General features: G+C 35.3%; 2 protein-coding genes across 11 annotated transcripts in view; one reads left to right on the top strand and one right to left on the bottom strand.

The window, feature by feature from the left end:
* The window catches only part of LOC134760004 (olfactory receptor 4N4C), a 222,055-nt gene that overhangs the window by 120,796 nt on the left and 83,610 nt on the right, over window positions 1-17,649 (top strand). For 2 of the 10 annotated variants that reach the window (XR_010136913.1, XM_063715369.1), the window contains exon 1: window positions 6,102-6,155. The exons of 1 other annotated variant lie outside the window; for it this stretch is intronic. Coding sequence is in view for 1 of the 9 variants with exons in the window: in XM_063715367.1 (XP_063571437.1) it covers window positions 6,120-6,155 (36 nt within the window). In the remaining 8 variants the exon portion in view is untranslated. Of the gene's footprint in view, window positions 1-6,044; window positions 6,156-8,959; window positions 9,025-17,649 lie in introns of those variants that run through there. 7 more of the 10 variants (XM_063715367.1, XR_010136916.1, XR_010136912.1 and 4 more) reach the window with 7 other exon arrangements.
* Window positions 14,812-16,281, bottom strand: LOC134760005 (olfactory receptor 11H12-like). Its single transcript, XM_063715373.1, is given in 2 exon segments — window positions 14,812-15,446; window positions 15,449-16,281. Coding segments are annotated over 2 exon segments (978 nt in total). The 5' UTR covers window positions 15,792-16,281.

Raw genomic sequence — 17,649 nt, 5'->3', positions numbered from 1 at the left:
AGATAAAACCAGGTATTGTGAGTGCTCATATTTTTGGTTCTTATGAAGGTGCTGTGTTTGTGTAGACAGTTGGTACATTTGGTGTTCCTGTGGGAGGATAATTGATGGAGACTTCTATTCCACCATTTTGCTCCACCCACTTCCAAATGCTTTTTCTTTTTCTTATTTATTTATTTATTTATTTATTTATTTATTTATTTATTTTTGAGATGGAGTCTCACTCTGTCACCAGGCTGGAGTGCAGTGGTGCAATCTTGGCTCACTGCAACCTCCACCTCCCAGGTTCAAGCAATTCTCCTGCCTTAGCCTCCTGAGTAGCTGGTGTTACAGGCACGCACCACCACACCCAGCCAATTTTTGTATTTTTATTAGACATGGCATTTCACCATGTTGGCCAGGATGGTCTTGATCTCTTGACATCGTGATCTGCCCACTTTCGTCTCCCAAAGTGCTGAGATTACAGGCGTGAACCACTGCACCCGGCCCCAAATGCTTTTTCTGCATCTATGGAGATTATATGTTTTTTGTATTTTTGTTAATGTGGTGTACTACATTTATTGATTTGCATATATTGAATCATCCCTGCACATCAGGGATAAATCCCTCTTGATCATGAGGTATGATACTTTTAATGTGCTGTTGAATTCTGTTTGTGAGTATTTCAGTTTGTTGAGAATGTCTGCATCTTTATTCATCAAGAATATTCACCTGTAATTTTCTTATCTTATAAAGTCTTTGTCTTTGATATCACAGAAATACTAGCCTCATTTAATGAGTTTGGAAATGTGGTTTTTCTTCAATAATTTGGAAGAGTATATAAAGAACTGGTATTTTAAAAAAAGTTTGGTGGCATTTATTAACAAAGCCATCTCTTCCTGAGCTTCTTTGCTGAGAGGTTTTTAATCAGTTTTTTATTGCTGATTCAATCTTATTCATTATCGGACTGTTTAAATTTTCTATTTCTTCATGATTCAGTCATAGTAGGGTGTACATTTCCAGAAATTTATCATTTCTTCTTGACCTTCCAATTTATTGTCAAATAATTGTTTATAGTAATCCCTTATGATCATTTGTATTTTTATGGCATGAGTTGTATTGTTTCTTCTTTCATTTCTGATTTTATTTATTTGAGTCTTCTCTATTTTTTCTTGGTTAGTCTAGCTAAGATTTGTCAATATTATTTTATATTTCATCGATTTTTTCTATTGTTTTCCTATTCTGTATTTGATTTATTTAATTTCTGCTCTAATCTGTTATTTAATTCCTCTGGTTAATTTGTTCCTTTTTACTTCCTTGAAGTTTAAAGTAAGGTGGGTTTGTTTTGGGACATTTTTCTTATGTTTAGAGTAGATGTTTATTGCTATACTGCCTCACCATTGCTATACCATTTTAGCTGCATCCATAAGTTTTGTTATTTTGTGTTTTTGGTCTTTTTTTATATGTAGATACATTCTAATTTCCCTCGATATCTTTTTGACATAATGGTTTTTCAAGAGGGTATTGATTTCCACATATTTGTGAATTTTCTAGTTTTGCTTGTTATTGATTTTAGTTTTATATCACTATAGATAGAAAAGATACTTTTCCTACTGACATAATTTCTATATTCTTAAATTTACTTGTGCTTGTTATGTGGCCTAACAGATGACCTATCCTGAAAAATGTTATATGGTCACTTGAGAAGAATGTGTATTTTGCTGTTGCTGGATAGTTCTGTACATGTCTATGAGGTCCTTTTGTTTTACAGGATGTTTAAGATTGCTATTTCCCTACTGATTTTCTGCTAGAGATTCATTCCCATTATTGAAAGTGGTGTAATGATGTGCCTCACTGTTATTTTATTGCTATTTCTCCCTTCAAATCTGTCAATGTTTGCCTTATATATAGTTAGGTACTCTGATCTTGGGTGCCTATACATTTAGAGTTGTTCTAACATCCTGATAATTGACCTTTTTATCATTATATAATGACCTTTTTTATTTCGTGTGACAGTTTTTAACCTAAAGTCTATTTGGCCTGGTATAAATTTAGCCATTCCTGCTGTCTTTTGATTATGATTTGCATGGAGTATTTTTTTTCCTCCCTTCACTTTCAGCCTTTGGGCGTCCTTGAATCTATAGTCTCTTGTTGACAGCCTATAGTTTGATTTTATTTTTTAATGCATTTAGACGTTCTTTGTCTTTTGACTGGGGAATTTAATCCATTTACAGTCAGCTGGATGTACGTTCCACATCCACAGTCAATCAACCATGCATAAAAAATCACACACCCCCATAAAAATAACAATGATAACAATGGAATAATAAAAGTAATGCAAACCAGATGGTGTAACAGGTATTTATATACTGTTTACATTCTATTAGATATGATAAGTAATATAGAGATGGTTTAAAGTATAGAGGATGGTGTGCATGGTTTATATGCAAATATTATATCACTTAATATAAGGGACTTGAGCATCCATAAATTTTGGTATCTACAGGGGATCTTGAAACCCATCTTTCAGGGATACTGTGGGACAACTGTATTTACAAAGTTGTATTAATAAGTAAGAACTTGCTATGGCACTTCATTTTATTTTTTCTTTCTGTGTTATAATTCTTTTGTCTTTCTTTTTTCTCTTGCTGTTTTCTTTTGTGTTTATTGATATTTTTGTATTGATATGTATTTATTTCCTTTTCTTTTTCTTTTGTATATTTTCTGTAGTATTTTATTTTTTGGTTACCTTGGGGCTTATGTAAAACATCATATATATGGAGGCAAAGTTTATTCTAAGCTAATAACAACTCAACTTTAATCACATAAAAATTCTACACTTTTAGTTCTCCCACTTTGTTATTGATGTCACAGTTACATCTTTTATATGTGTATATCTACTATTATACTTCTGTAGTTACAATAATTTCTACTTTGTTGTCTTTTGACTTTCATATTAGAAAAAGGTGCACCACCATTACAATGTTGCACAATTTTGTATTTGTTTAAATAATTAGCTTTTCCAGTAAGTTTTATATTTTAATATGCTTAGTTTTGCTATTTAGTTTCTTTTTGTTTGAGTCAAAGAGCTCGCCTGTCATTTATTTTATGACAAATCTAGTGGTGATGAAGTTTTCTCTCTCAGCTTTTGTTTGGGAAAGTCTTCATCTATTCTTCATTTTTGAAGAAAATTTTTTTCCAGAAATTGCATTCTTGGTTGAGAATTTTTCTCTTTCAGCATTGTCTTCTTCAAAATTCACTCTTTTTGACTTTTGACATTTAATTATAACATGTCTTTGTGTGGACTTCCCTTGAATTTGTTTTATTTGAGTTCCATTTGGCCTCATGTATCTGTATGTCCTTTTCCTTCTACAGATTTGGCAAGCTTTTAGCCAGGACTGTACTTTCCTTCTTATTTTTCTCTCCTCCATCTGGAACTTTTGTCATCAGTATACTATTTCACTTTATGATGTCCCTTAAGTCCATAGGTTCATTTGCTCTTTTTCATTCTTTTTTCTTTTGCTCCTTTGTCTATATAATTTGAAATGACTGGTGTCTGGATTAGCTGATTCCTTCTTCTGTTTGGTCAAGTCTACTTTTGAACACCCACTAGTGATTTTTTTTTATTTCGGTCATAGAATTCTTAGCTCCAGAATTTCTAATTGTTTCTTCTTGTAAAATTTCTATATCTTTACTTCAATATTTTTATCTTGCTCATCTACACTGTTGTGATTTCATTTAATTGTGTCTCAGTGTTCTCTTGTGGCATGCTGAATTATCATTGAGCCCTGGAGCTCTCCTTTCCTCATGTGTGCTTCTTCTTTCATATGTGATAACTAAAATGAACTTTAACAAATCTCAAATTCAAGTACATTCCCAATTACCTTCTAAAAGTAACCTCCCAACCTCCACTTATTCCTCAGATGTGGTAGTTTGAAATTTGTTCCCATAGATTACAACTACAGGCCAACCAGAGGGGACCCATGGTCACTAGAATGGTCCAGTGACCTTTATACTTCAGTGTGTGTAAGAATCACCTGGGATCCTATTTAACATTCAAGTTTCTGAGCCTTCCCCTAGCCAGGCTCTGTGCTAGTAGATTTTTTATACAAAATTTGAGGGAACCATTACCCTTTTCAAGTGATTAAAAAAAATCAGAGGTGAAGCAATTAGATTTGGCTACATTTAATTTGATGTTTTATCTTTCAAGAGATTGGGATGGTTCTAGTGAAAATTATAGCTAATCTGAATATGGCTTCTAACTGTTATTGGGTGTTTATGTCTTTTCTTTACTCTGGGCAACAATATTGGGCAGGTGTAGTGCCTCATGCCCATAATCTCAGCACTTTGAGAAGCCAAGGCAGGAGGTTCACTTGAGCCCAGGAGTTTGAGACCAGCCTGGACAACCTAGAGAGACATCCATCTCTGCAAAATAAAACAAACAAACAAACAGACAGACAGACATAAAAATACCTAGCTGGGCGTGTTGGTATACACCTGTGGCCCCAGCTACTTGGGAAGCTGAGGTAGGAGGATTGTTTGAGCCACAAGATCAATGCTCCAGTGAGCCGTGATTGTGTCACTGCACTGTAGCCTGGATAACAGAGCAAGACCCTGTTTCAAAAAACAAACAGCACATGTCTTATTGTTTTGTTTGCTTATTTCTGAAATAATCTCGTTAGTAAAGCACTATACTTGATAAACAGCCTGATTTAATGAATAAGGATTTAAACTTTAGATTTTGGAGAGACAAGATTAACTAACCTTTGATCACAAGGAGCACACTGTGCAACAAGAAACTCTGATAGGACAAAAGTCCTGGGAGGGCTATATAAGCAAAATCTCACTCAAGGACTGAACTTTAAGCCCTATTCACTTTTAGCTAATCAAGTGATGGGCAAGTTGACTTCTATAGGGAAGAGAGAAGAAGATGTGTTTCTGAGCTTTCCTTCTTCAGTCAGGCAACTCTGTGATTCATTAATTTCCTCCCTTCCTTCTCCACACCCTGGCATGTTGGCCCATAGCCACAAGGTGGCAGGATAAGCAGTATCATTTTATTCAAGCCAACTGAAGCCCTGCAGGGGCTCTGAAGTTCACACACTCTGTCCACCTTCCACATACTGATGCTGGGAGCAATTTAGAGCAAACATCATCCAGAGCCATATTACCAGATGACTAGATTCCTTCTTTCATCCCTCAATCCTGCTCTCCTTTCAGTGCTAACTCAAGGAAACACTAAGTTTACACTTTGGAGGAGCCCCTGGAATAGCTAAAGCTTTAAACCATTTCACATCCAACTCAATGATCTGTTACAAAAAACACCTGTTGATTTTCTATCATTTTAATGGATACCTAGCTTCCTTTTATAAATTGGTATTACAATAGTCTGGTATTAGTATTGATCTGGAATATACGTTCTTCCAGATCAGTCCCATTCCTTTTACTTTTAGAATAAGACAAAATGTAGCTCAGACACCATTCTTCCATGAAACCACATCTCTCCAAGAAGATGCTGGAAAGTCAGTCTTTCTCAAAAAGTAATTTTCCCCTCAAGTTTCAACACATTACTCCACTGTAAGTTTAGAAAGTGTATATATATACGTTATATATATATATAAAACATATATACGTTATATATATATAATATATACACATTATATATATAAAATATATAAAACATATATATAAAATATATATAAAACATATATATAAAATATCTATATAACATATATATAAAATATCTATATAACATATATATAAAATATCCATATAACATATATATAAAATATCTATATAACATATATATAAAATATCTATATAACATATAGATATAAAATATATATATAACATATATACAATATATATAACATATATAAAATATATATATAACATATATATAAAATATATATGACATATATATATAAAATACATGTATATATTTTGCTATAATATTATGCTTCAGCTTTTGCTGTATGTTTTTCTTTCTTTTCTCTTACACCCTTCTCTGTGATCTCATCTGACAATCACTACCATGGCAATCAAACTTCTGTGACATTCCAGCAAACTCATTGTCTTCACTAAACTTTAGTTAGTAGCTGGTCTCAGTCAGTAACACTCTGGGAGGGCTCAGGCCACATCACCAAATGTGCCAGGATAGCCTTGAACTCATCAATTGCTGGGTAAGACAAAGAATTTTAATGCAATGGCAAACAGCCAATCAAACAAGCAAAAAAAAAACAACAAACCCTTCCTTGAGGACCAAGAAGCCATTAATTAGATAACCTAAGAGCTCCAGGTGGAGACCTAGGTCCTGATGGGGTTTCTGAATTTGACCACTGGGCAGAAAACTAGCACCCAAAACCAGTTAGAATAAAACTGCCTACCTTCAGTGGAGCCAAGGCCCCAGATCCTTTTTGTCAGGTAAAAATAGGTTGAAATAACCTGGCTGGTTGTGGGACAGGCCCCCTCTGTGAGTAGTGCAGTTCAGGACACCTGGACTGCCCTTTCACTCTGCTTTCCCTGGGGTAATGTGTATGGCTCCTAGTCTTTCACGTTCTCTTCTGTAATTTGGGAGGAGGAAGAGAAGATACTCACTGTACATATTGTGTCAGTTAATACAAATCTGAGAGCAATAATTTATGATCTTTTGAGGTGAGGTTTGATTTTTACCACTGTGCTGTTCCTGTCTCCTAATATGTTGTATCAGATTGTAACTAAGTTGAAGTGAGAATTAATTGAGGACTATATATTTGAGCCTCCTTAGAATCTCACCCACCTTTGAGACAACTTCATATTTTAGGTTTTGTCAAGTCAGAGTGTTGAGTCCTTAAATCAGTATATGCTGGGCAGTGAAAAAACACTTGTACACTTTGATTGCCTAAGCTTAGTGAACAGCAGGGGCGGTGGGAGGCAGGCCTTTTTAACAACTGTCTTTGCTGAGTTTCATGCTGAAAAAGCCTTGAGGCTCAGACTCAGCCCACAGGTCTCTGCACTCCCTCCACCTCCCTTCTGCCCTTTCCATGCGTAGCCTTCACAGCAATTATTTGTGAATTATTTATTTTTTTGAGCTCTGTCTTAAGGTTAATTTTTCTTAAGAAATATTTACTGTCAACATTATAAAAGTGTAGAAGTTTATTGTAGAGAAATGTGGGAAAACATATTGGCAAAAAGAATATAAGGATAAAACAATTTAAGTTTTCCCCTTCCATCTATACTTATATTTATAGTTGGGCTCTAATGGCATTTAAATGCAAAAGTTAATATTCATGTTTATATTATTTATATTTTTAAAATATTAATAATTGATTAGTTAATTCAACAATAATAATTGTTAACATTCCAGACACTACTCTAAATACTCATGAATACAGCAGTGAACAAAATGGATAAAAATTCCTGACTTGTGGAACTTATATTCTAATGGGGGAAGACAGGGGTAAATAAACTATGTGGCATGCTGGGGGGGTGATGAGTAAAGATGGAGAAAAATTAGAAGGATCAGGTCAATAGGAAGTGTGTGTTGGAGGTGGCAGGTGGCAGGTGTACATTTTTCCCTCAGCTTAATTAAGGTTTAATTGCAAAACATTGTATATATTTATGGTATACAAGGTGATATTTTGATATACATATACATTGCAAAGTGATTAAATGAAACTAATTAACATATCTGTCACCTCACATGCTTGCCATTTTATTGTTGTGAGAACATTTAAGATCAACTCTCTTAGCAATTTTCAAGTATTCTTTTGGCCCTTAGTATCTGTGGTTCTGCATCTGCAGATTCAATCAATCACAGATGGAAAATATTTAGAAAAAATAAAAATAGCAATATGACAAAAATAATTCAAATATAATATAGTATAACAACTATTTACGTAGCATTTACACTGTCTTAGCTACTATAAGAAATGTAGAGATTATTTAAACTACATGGAAGGATGTGTGTAAGTTATATGCAAATACTGCGCCATTTTACATGAGGCGGTGGAGCATCTGCTGATTTTGTTGTTTCCACGGTGACCTGGAACTATTCTCCCCTAGATATAAAGAGACAACTGAACAATATGTTATTATTAATTACAGTCACCATGCTATACAGTACATCTCCAGATCTTATTGATCTTCTTTAGCTGAGACTTTGAACTCTTTAACCAATATCTCTCCATCCCCACTGGGTATAATTTTCAATAGCTAGTCAGGGAAGGCCTCACTGAAAAGGTGATATTTGAGAAAAGATCTGAAGGAAGTGTTGGGGCAAGAAATATAAATATGTAGCAAAAGAGCATTGCAGGCAGAGGAGATGGTATGTATAGGTGCCACAAGACAGGAGGATGGCTGGCATGCTTAACACACAGCAAGAAAGCCACATCTTTTCCTCATGCCCGCCTCACATTCAATATATTTAAATATGCTTCCCTCCCCATCATAACTCCGCAAAGGCCATTGCAGAAGTCACCAATAACATTCATGTCTCTTAGTCTTATGGACTTTTTTTTTTTCAAGATATATCTCTTCTCAGCAGAATTCAGCACTGCTGTTCCAACACGTTTTTTCCCTTGGCTTCAGTGTCAACTCTGTTCTACTTTCCCTCCTGATTGCCCAGAAAATTCCCACCTTTCTGGCTACAACTCCTCTATTTAATTTGTGGGCTTCTTTTCCTTTATTTGGCCATTAAATTCTGAAGCTCTGTGAGGCTGAGTTCCAGGCCTTCACAACTTTCAATGCTATACTATCCTCTAGGTCATTTTCTTCTCCAAAGCTTTGGTTATTACTTATTTGCCAATGAGTATATCAAACTGTTAATACAAATTGCATCCTCAGGATTCCAGATGACAACTGCTACATGGTATAATATTTGACTTCTGGATGGTAGTTTTACTTGAATGTTTCAGGGGCTCCTCAAACTCAACTCCAAAATTGATCTAATGAATTTTCCCAACCACATTCCCTTCTTGCATTTCTAAGAGAATGGATTCCCATTCATATGACTACAGTGCTATCCTGAAAGGAGATCCGGAGACTAAGATTCACCTGCAGGTGATTCATTTGGTAGGTACCAGAATCCCTGGTAGGAGAACTGGAAAGTGGGGCAAAGACCCTTATAGTGAACAATGAAGCAGTTACCAGAATGGATAACTGTGGATTAAACTTGGAATAACTCTGAGAGCCAGTGTAGAAAACTCATCTCAGAAACATGCTGAGAGGTAAAGGGTATTTGTATAATGGTTTCTGATAGTCATTAGTTATGGACTGTCTCCTAGAGGCATTGATTCCTCAGCATGCCCAACCTGCAGCAGGGACAGCAAAAGCGGCTTCTGTGATCAGAGAAAGCCCTCAGGTGAGGAAATGCAGAGGTGAACCCTGGAAGTCAGGCTGGCATGCACTGAAGTACTAGGGTGAGGCGCCATGGCAAGGTATCTGTGACCATCTTCCTAACCTTCCACCTCCATTTCAAATCTTTAAACACATTTTACTTCCCCAATATGTAATAATATGCGTTTCCTTCCATTTCTACCACCACCTCTACCTGCAGAGGTTGACCGCCACCATCTTTTTCAAATATACTTGCCTCATTTAGCACATTCACAGTGTTGTGCAACCACCACCTCTTTCGAGCTCCAAAACACTGTCATCACCCCACAGAAAACCCCGGTCCTCTTCCCCTCCACCCATGGCCACCACCTGGAGTGTGTTTGGCCCTTGGAGGACACTGCACATTGTTGGTGGGCATGATTAAATAGTCGCTGCTTTTTTGCACTTATCATTGTATTTTGAGCGAAAGTTTCATAATTATCAGTGTTTTACCTGGGTTGATTGGATCCAATTTTAGTTTTTGAGTTTCTTTTTTGAGCAACTATAACAATTTTAAGGATTAATATGTCATGACTTTTATTCTTTACTAGAGGTCTTCCAAAGAACAAAGATAAATTTATTTATTTTAAAAATAGAAAAAATTTCATCCTGTCTTGCAAAAATACACACACAAAAAACAAAAACAAATATACTTGCCTCATAATTAGTTTCACATTTGCCGTTGTCCTTCTCTAAACTCTTCACTACCGTGGCCAGAGTTACTGTTTCAAAAAGGGAGATGAAATCATGTAATATTCTATTCTCTGTGCCTGAAATCTACTTTTCACCCTCATCTCCCTTTACCTAAAGTAAGTTATTCATTTTTATGGGGTCTCAACTCGAGCACTCCTCTCTCAAGAAGCTTTTTATGGTATGAAGAGTGAGAGAGAGTTCCCTGCACCATCTCCATTGAATCATGTTAGGCCTTAATGTACCTTTCCTTTATAACACTTACTGAATGATTAATTTGGCATTTATTTACCTGGCTATTTTATTCAGGGTTTAGGATTTATACTAGACTGTAAGCTCCACAAGAGTGTTCCAGGTCTAGTTTAGGTCACCATGTATCCCTGATTAGTACCACACATCCCAGTGCACCATGGTCCTCAACAAATACATGTTGTATAAATGGATAAATGACAGGAATAAAGATGGTTTTCAATTTGTATTACAATGTTTTCTACTATCTGGCAGAATCTTAGTAGGATTTAATAGAAATCAGGCAATGTCTACTCCTTAACCTGACTTTGAGAGAGAAACATTGATTTTTAAGAATTGTTCCCAATTCTTAAATGGGAACATGGATGAAGCTGGAAACCATAATTCTCAGCAAACTATCACAAGGACAAAAAACCAAACACCACATGTTCTCACTCATAGGTGGGAATTGAGCAATGAGAACACATGGACACAGGATGGGGAATATCACACACCAGGGCCTGTTGTGGGGTTGGGGGAGAGGGAAGAGATAGCATTAGGAGATACTAATGCTAAATGATGAGTTAATGGGTGCAGCACACCAACATGGCACATGTATATATATGTAACAAACCTGCATGTTGTGCACATGTACCCTAAAACTTAAGTATAATAAAAAAAAAGGTAGGTATCCAAAACATAGCAATTCAAGCTCTCTTTTAATTAAAGTTGGTTCTTGTATTAGTAATAAGCAGGGAGCTTGGAGGGAGAGATGTGTACAACTGTAGATGGGAGGTCCCTGGGTAAAGTTCTTGTTTGCGAAGATTCATTTGATTGTATGACATGTTCCTCCACTCTCTCTCTCTGTCTCTGTCTTTTGTTGTTGTTGTTGTTGTTGTTGTTCTAAGCATCTAGAACTAAAACCACAAGGCCAGGGTTTGCTACCAAGGACCACTCTCTCCTTTTCAGAAAGAGCTGGTTCTGAGTGAAATAGAAGGACTAGGGTACCAAATTAGCTTCTCTCCACAATGTGTCTCCACGTGGAAAAGTACTTGAGAAGCTCTGTAAAGACATGGTAAAAGCTTACCAAAGACAGTAGCATTATCCTTTCCTTACACACAAAGTAGAAGGGAAGTGTGGGTAAGTGGTGTGTCTAAAAGCATTGCTTTAAATTATACATCCATTTGTAAACACTAATTTTTTCTTAACTCCATGTCATTTGTAAATTGGATGAAAAATGCATATTTGTCATGGGAAAATTAGGAAACAAAAATATTAGCATAAAAGAGGAAACAACGAATCTTAGCTACACATAATCCGATGACTACATGTTTGTGTAAGATTATATAATAATATTGTTTGATGATCTGCCATTTTCACTCAGTGACATATTTTGCACGTGAAATATGTTTTACATAAATATTTGTATAATTTGAGTAGTTATTACCTTAAGACTACTGGAAAGAAATCCCTTAGTTCTTCTACTTCACTCATTTCTTCTCTACAGTATTTATTTCTGGGGTAAATCCAGCTCTTTGGCTTGCACGGCCATGTAGTTCTGAAATTAGCTACACAGGACTTAGCCACATTTCCCAGAATAGGATGTACTGTACAGGAGAATTCTTATTGAACTTGAAGTCAGAAGAACTGGCCCCTTCACTTACTATGGGTGACCTTGGACAGTATACTTGATTTCTTTGAATCTCATCGATGAAATGAGTATGGGAATGTTTACCTTAACTGTGTGACAGAATTTGTGAGGATGAACTGAACAACTATGTAAAAGTGTTTGGGAAATGCCGAAGAGCTATACAAATGAAAGACATTAATAATATTAACAGAAATAGATTCCATGAATACTATGTGTAAGATTCTACTTTGATTTACCTCATTTATTAATCAAATCCACTGTCTGACAAAAGGATTATAATTAGATCTATTTTATAGTCTAAACAAATCTAGGCAGAAAGGTCAAATAATTTGCATAAGCTCACACAATCAGTGACTTAGATTTGATCCAATCTATTTCATTCTATAGTGTTGGTCCTTTCCCCAGATAGTAGTAAAAACTGTGGGCTCCATTGTTAGCCTGCCTGAGACAAGATGCCATCTCCAACTAGGCAAGTTACCTTTTCTGCCTGTTTCATTCTTCAAAAATTAGAGATACCAACCTGATTTCTTTGGGTTTCATAAGTAGGAAATAAAATAATACATAGAAAAGACTTGGAATATTGCCTGACACAAAATAGGTGCCTTAAAATGTTAATTATTATTATTTTCAATGTTGCCAAGAGAACAAACCCTGTGGTGGTGAATTTGCATATGTAAACCTGTTAAACTAATACACACTCTTTCTTTTCTCATAATATTGTCACACTTGCACCTTATGTCCTAAGTTTTCTAGTAATCTTGAATGTACATAATGCTTGGTTGTACAAATAAATTTTGCTTTGTGAGGGAATTAGTTGTAATTGAGGGTACAGTCAAAGTTTGTTCAGCTTAACGAGCATTTAAAGGCAGCTAATAAACACCATGACTTGTATTTGAAAGTAGAAAATACCGACTTTCAATTGTCATTTCCCCCAAGGAAACCATTAACCAGCACAATTATTTTTAAATATCAACGTGAAATAACACTGTATTTTTACTGCTATTCTTTCTCTCTCCTTCTCTCTCTTTCGGATACAGTTTGGCTTTGAAAAAATATAGTAGATATGCAGTGTTTGGTCAAATAATTTAGCACTATGGAAAAGGTTGTGAACCAGTCATAGTATTTGAGGTTGTAAGAAGAAACCTTTGCAAAGGTAGTGGCTGCACAAATGTATTAACTTAGTAATACAAAGTAGGGAGTTCTGAAACTGTGGTGGAAATATTGCCTGCCTTGACTACCTGTTCTTCTTGAGTCTGTTTGCTGGTCAGAACTCAGGTTACTTAAAAGTCATATACCCTGGAATGGAGTAAAGAAACAGGAAAGACCCTCAGCGGCTATACAAGTGAGAGATACTGCAGAGTTCTAATAAGATTGAGTAAAAGCTTGATACTGTCTTACATCAAAGGAGCAAATAATTGTTCTACCTGGAATGTACAGGCCCCCATTCACAAATGCATTCTTACCTTTTGAACTGAATAATGATCTCTTTCCCAATAAACTGTTCTAAGACAAAAAATCTGTAAGGAAAATTGTTGCACACACATCATATTCTTATATTCTGTATTTTCTGGGACAGTCTGTTTTGGATTGGATGATGAGTCCTAATTTAGGTTTGCAAAATATTATCAAGGCAAATCTTTATGGAGATTTTATTGAGATATTATTTTATAACAAAAAATGGGATATCTGTGATATTCAACAAAAAGATTGGTGGTAGAAGGAAGGAAGATGTTGGAGTGTTCAGTAACCTTACCCCAGAATGCCGCAGTACAAATTCTGTGAGAAGTCATTCTTGTGTAGTAGAGGCATTCATTTTTCTCCTAATATCCCTTCTGAAAATTCCCTTTTACTAGTCAGCTCTTAGCTTCTTGGAAGGAAGGCCCTTCCTCTAGGACAATGTTCATCTCACCACATAAAAATTCACAATTCACGGCATGTTAGTTCAAGAAAATATTATGCTTTCTATGAATGATAATTATAAAACTTGCTATAAATGGGAGTGAGTTCAACATTAAATCACATGAAACAGACATATTAACAAAAATAGATACATTAGAGCAATTGAATTATAAATGCTTTTTTCCTTTAAAAATTTTCCTTCATGTTATTTTCACATTCTTTTAGCAACAAATGACAATCAACTGCCATTGATTTTATTTTATTTTTTGAACTTAAATAGTGTATCCACAAATACACCATTGCCCTGCCCAATTTTTAGGGGAGATATTCCATTATCTAAAACTCAATAAATTGACCCATCATGTTTTTGGTGATACCTTATTTAGGGTAAAAATATTAGGCATTTAGAACAATGCATTTCTGAATATTTTGACTGATATTATTATAGATGGAATTAGAATCTGCCCCTTAGGGGCTTAGAAGGAGGTAATATTTGGATGTCATTAGGCTAGAATATTTTATTATCCTACAAAAATGTTGATAAATTGCTTATAAGGGCTTATGTATTAGTAATGACCATGTCACCAAAATAATAAAGCCAAATATGATAAGAATCACCATCAGAAAATATATTTTTTCTTCTTTTATTTACAACCAACCAAACAAAATAACATAGCTATAATTTTGTCAATCTCAGAACAATAAATTTAAGTCAAATAGAACATAAAGAATTTTTATCACAGATGAATCAGATGGAAACCATCCAAAAAACACCCAAATATGTGTATTCCTCAGTTAATACTCAGTCTAGGTGCCAAAGGGAAACCACACGCTTCCATTTATCTATATAATTTGGCAACTTTAATTTGTAAGGGGCCCAACAGGTGTTTAATTTCATAGTCTGATATAGTCAATATCACTAGGTCCATATTGTTCAGATTTAAATAACTATATAATTCTGATTTCTCTTTGTTAGACTGTACAGATCTGATCATGGAGGAATAATCTAATATGCCTTAGATTATGTTGGAACTCCCCAGAACTTTCTTCAGGGCTGCGTTTATCTCCTTATTGCAGAGGCTATAGATAAGGGGATTGAAGAGTGGGCTCACCACAGCATAGAACAAAGTTTCGATTTTCTGCATCCCCGTAGAATGTCCGAGTCCTGGGCTCACATACATGACCATAAGAGAGTCATAGAACAGTGATACCGCAGCCAAGTGAGACCCACAGGTAGAGAAGGCCTTGTGTCTCCCAGTGCTTGAAGGCATGCCTAACACAGCTTTCAGGAGAAGAGTATAGGATCCAATAATAAAGAGGAAGTTACCAAAAATAACTAATGAGCTTAGAGTGTAGCAAAACAGCTGGATTCTTGGGGCAGAGACACAAGCCAATGCAAATAGTGGCCCTGGGTCACACACAACATGGTCAATAATGTTTGGACCACAGAAGGGCATCTGAGAGATGAGGACAATGGGGATCAGGAACCACAGAAATCCACAAACCCAGCACAGTATGACCAATTTGGCACACAGATGCCCAGTCATGATATTAGGATAGTGCAAGGGATGGCAGATAGCAAGGTACCGATCAAAGGCCATCACAGTCAAAAGCAAGCATTCAGATGTACCCAAAGAGAAGAAGAAATAAATTGGAGAAAACATCTAGCAAAGGAGATGGTTTTTTTCTCTGAAAGGAAGTTGACCGACATCTTGGGAACTGTAGAAGAGACATACCATATCTCTAAAAAGGAGAAATTTCCCAGGAACATGTGCATGGGAGTGTGAAGTCGCCAGTCACACCACAGGGACCAAGCAATGGCTCCATTCCCTGTTATGGTCAGTGCATATGTTGTAGTGAAGAGTGAGAAGAGGAAGATCTGAATTGTCCACTCACAAGAGAAATCTTGGAGTATACATTCATTTACAAAAGCAAAGCTGGAATTTGGCTCAGAGACATTCATTGGGCCAGAGACCTGCAAGGTCGAGAGACACATTATCCATCAGGACTCTTTCACAAAATGAGTTCCTTTTTTAAGAATGAAGAGAAGACAATGAACATGAAGTCATTTTTCAAAAGAATAATTAGGAAGAGAACGTAGTTTACTTTTTCTTGGCTATACAGTATATGAGTTTTGGGCTTAGTAGGTAGCTGATTGAACAAAAACAAACTTCCGCCAGCTTCTAAATCTCTCCTTAATATGCAATCATGATAGAACTAGGTAAAGTTAAATTCCCTTTGTAAGGTCATTATTTTGGGACAGAAATGATTTAATATAGTTTCTGGACAGCATACAACTCAAAGTTAGTACTTTGAGAAGACACAAATGTGTTAGTTTCTTACTGCAAACCCAACTTATAGTGCAATAGACTCAGTAAAGAAAGTTTTGACCATTTACATTTCAGCTAAACATATTACTTAACATTAATTACATATGCAAAAGAAATGTACATATTTTAAAATAAATTGGTAGCAATCACGTTAAAGCCATTATCTCTGAATTTCTATTGCTGCTGTTGTTAGCTTAAGTGATTATCTAATATTACTTACTAATATCGACTTTTAATATTAATATTGTAAAGCTGCAATGTTTTCTGTAGAAAGCGAAGGCTTTAAGTTTCTGATTAATCTTTTACCATAATTTCAGAAACTGATATAGTGATTATTATATTGATAAAATCAATATAATATTGATTTAGTCATTATGTACAGAAGTTTGCAAAGATCTAGACATTAAACTTTATTTTTGAAGGTATTTCATAAAATTTTGAGATTGATTTTCCTTATATGCTTTTTGTAAAATGGAAAATTTTTACCAAATGACAGAAATCAAACACTTCATTTTGTTATAGGTAAACTTCCTTCCTCCTACACTCTTATAAAAATATATTAGGGATTTGAGTTACCTGAAAAAAAACTTTTCTTTTCCTCAGAAATATGGAGGGATGTGAGTCCTAGATGTCAAGAGGACATTTTGAGCAGAAACACAAATTTTCAAAAGTTTTTCTTCCAACTTGCTCTCTACACCAGTGCTCTGGGAAGTCTTTTGGTATGACTAGTTAGAACTTATGTTTGTGCTTCTTTTAGTAATATATGTCTCTTTAATAGGCTTCCAACCAGAATCATTAACCAACATTAAGAAATTATGGAATGAAAAGCGATTGACACGAGTGTCATGATTCTCAGCAGTGCTCAAAATGTGAAGCCATCATCTTTTTGACATGAACCAAATCTCTAAATGATTTATTTTATAAACCATATTCTGCCTCCAGCTAGATAGAGTTTTATTGTAGCCCCAAAATTAAAAATGCATTTTATAAAACTCACATTCTCCTGGGATGTAGCCTCTATAGCATTAGAAAAGTTATCTTCCCTGAAGTGTGATGTTCCCCTTCCTGTGTCCATGTGTTCTCATTGTTCAATTCCCACCTATGAGTGAGAATATGCGGTGTTTGGTTTTTTGTTCTTGCGATAGTTTACTGAGAATGATGATTTCCAATTTCATCCATGTCCCTACAAAGGACATGAACTCATCATTTTTTATGGCTGCATAGTATTCCATGGTGTTGTGGGTTGAGGGGAGGGGGGAGGGATAACATTGGGAAATATACCTAATGCTAGATGACGAGTTGGTGGGTGCAGTGCACCAGCATGGCACATGTATACATATGTAACTTACCTGCACATTGGGCACATGTACCATAAAACCTAAAGTATAATAATAATAATAATAATAATTACAATAAAAGAAAAAAAAAAAAAAAAAAAAAGAAAAGTTATCTTCCAAGATGAATCTTTAAAAAGTTAATGATTACATATTCTCTGAAGAATCAGTAAAGACTAATGACAACTAT

Source organism: Pongo abelii, chromosome 15 (assembly GCF_028885655.2).
Source record: "Pongo abelii isolate AG06213 chromosome 15, NHGRI_mPonAbe1-v2.0_pri, whole genome shotgun sequence".
NCBI lineage: Eukaryota > Metazoa > Chordata > Mammalia > Primates > Hominidae > Pongo > Pongo abelii.
The sequence above is the reverse complement of the archived record's forward strand: the minus strand, read 5'-3'. Positions and strand labels throughout refer to the sequence as shown.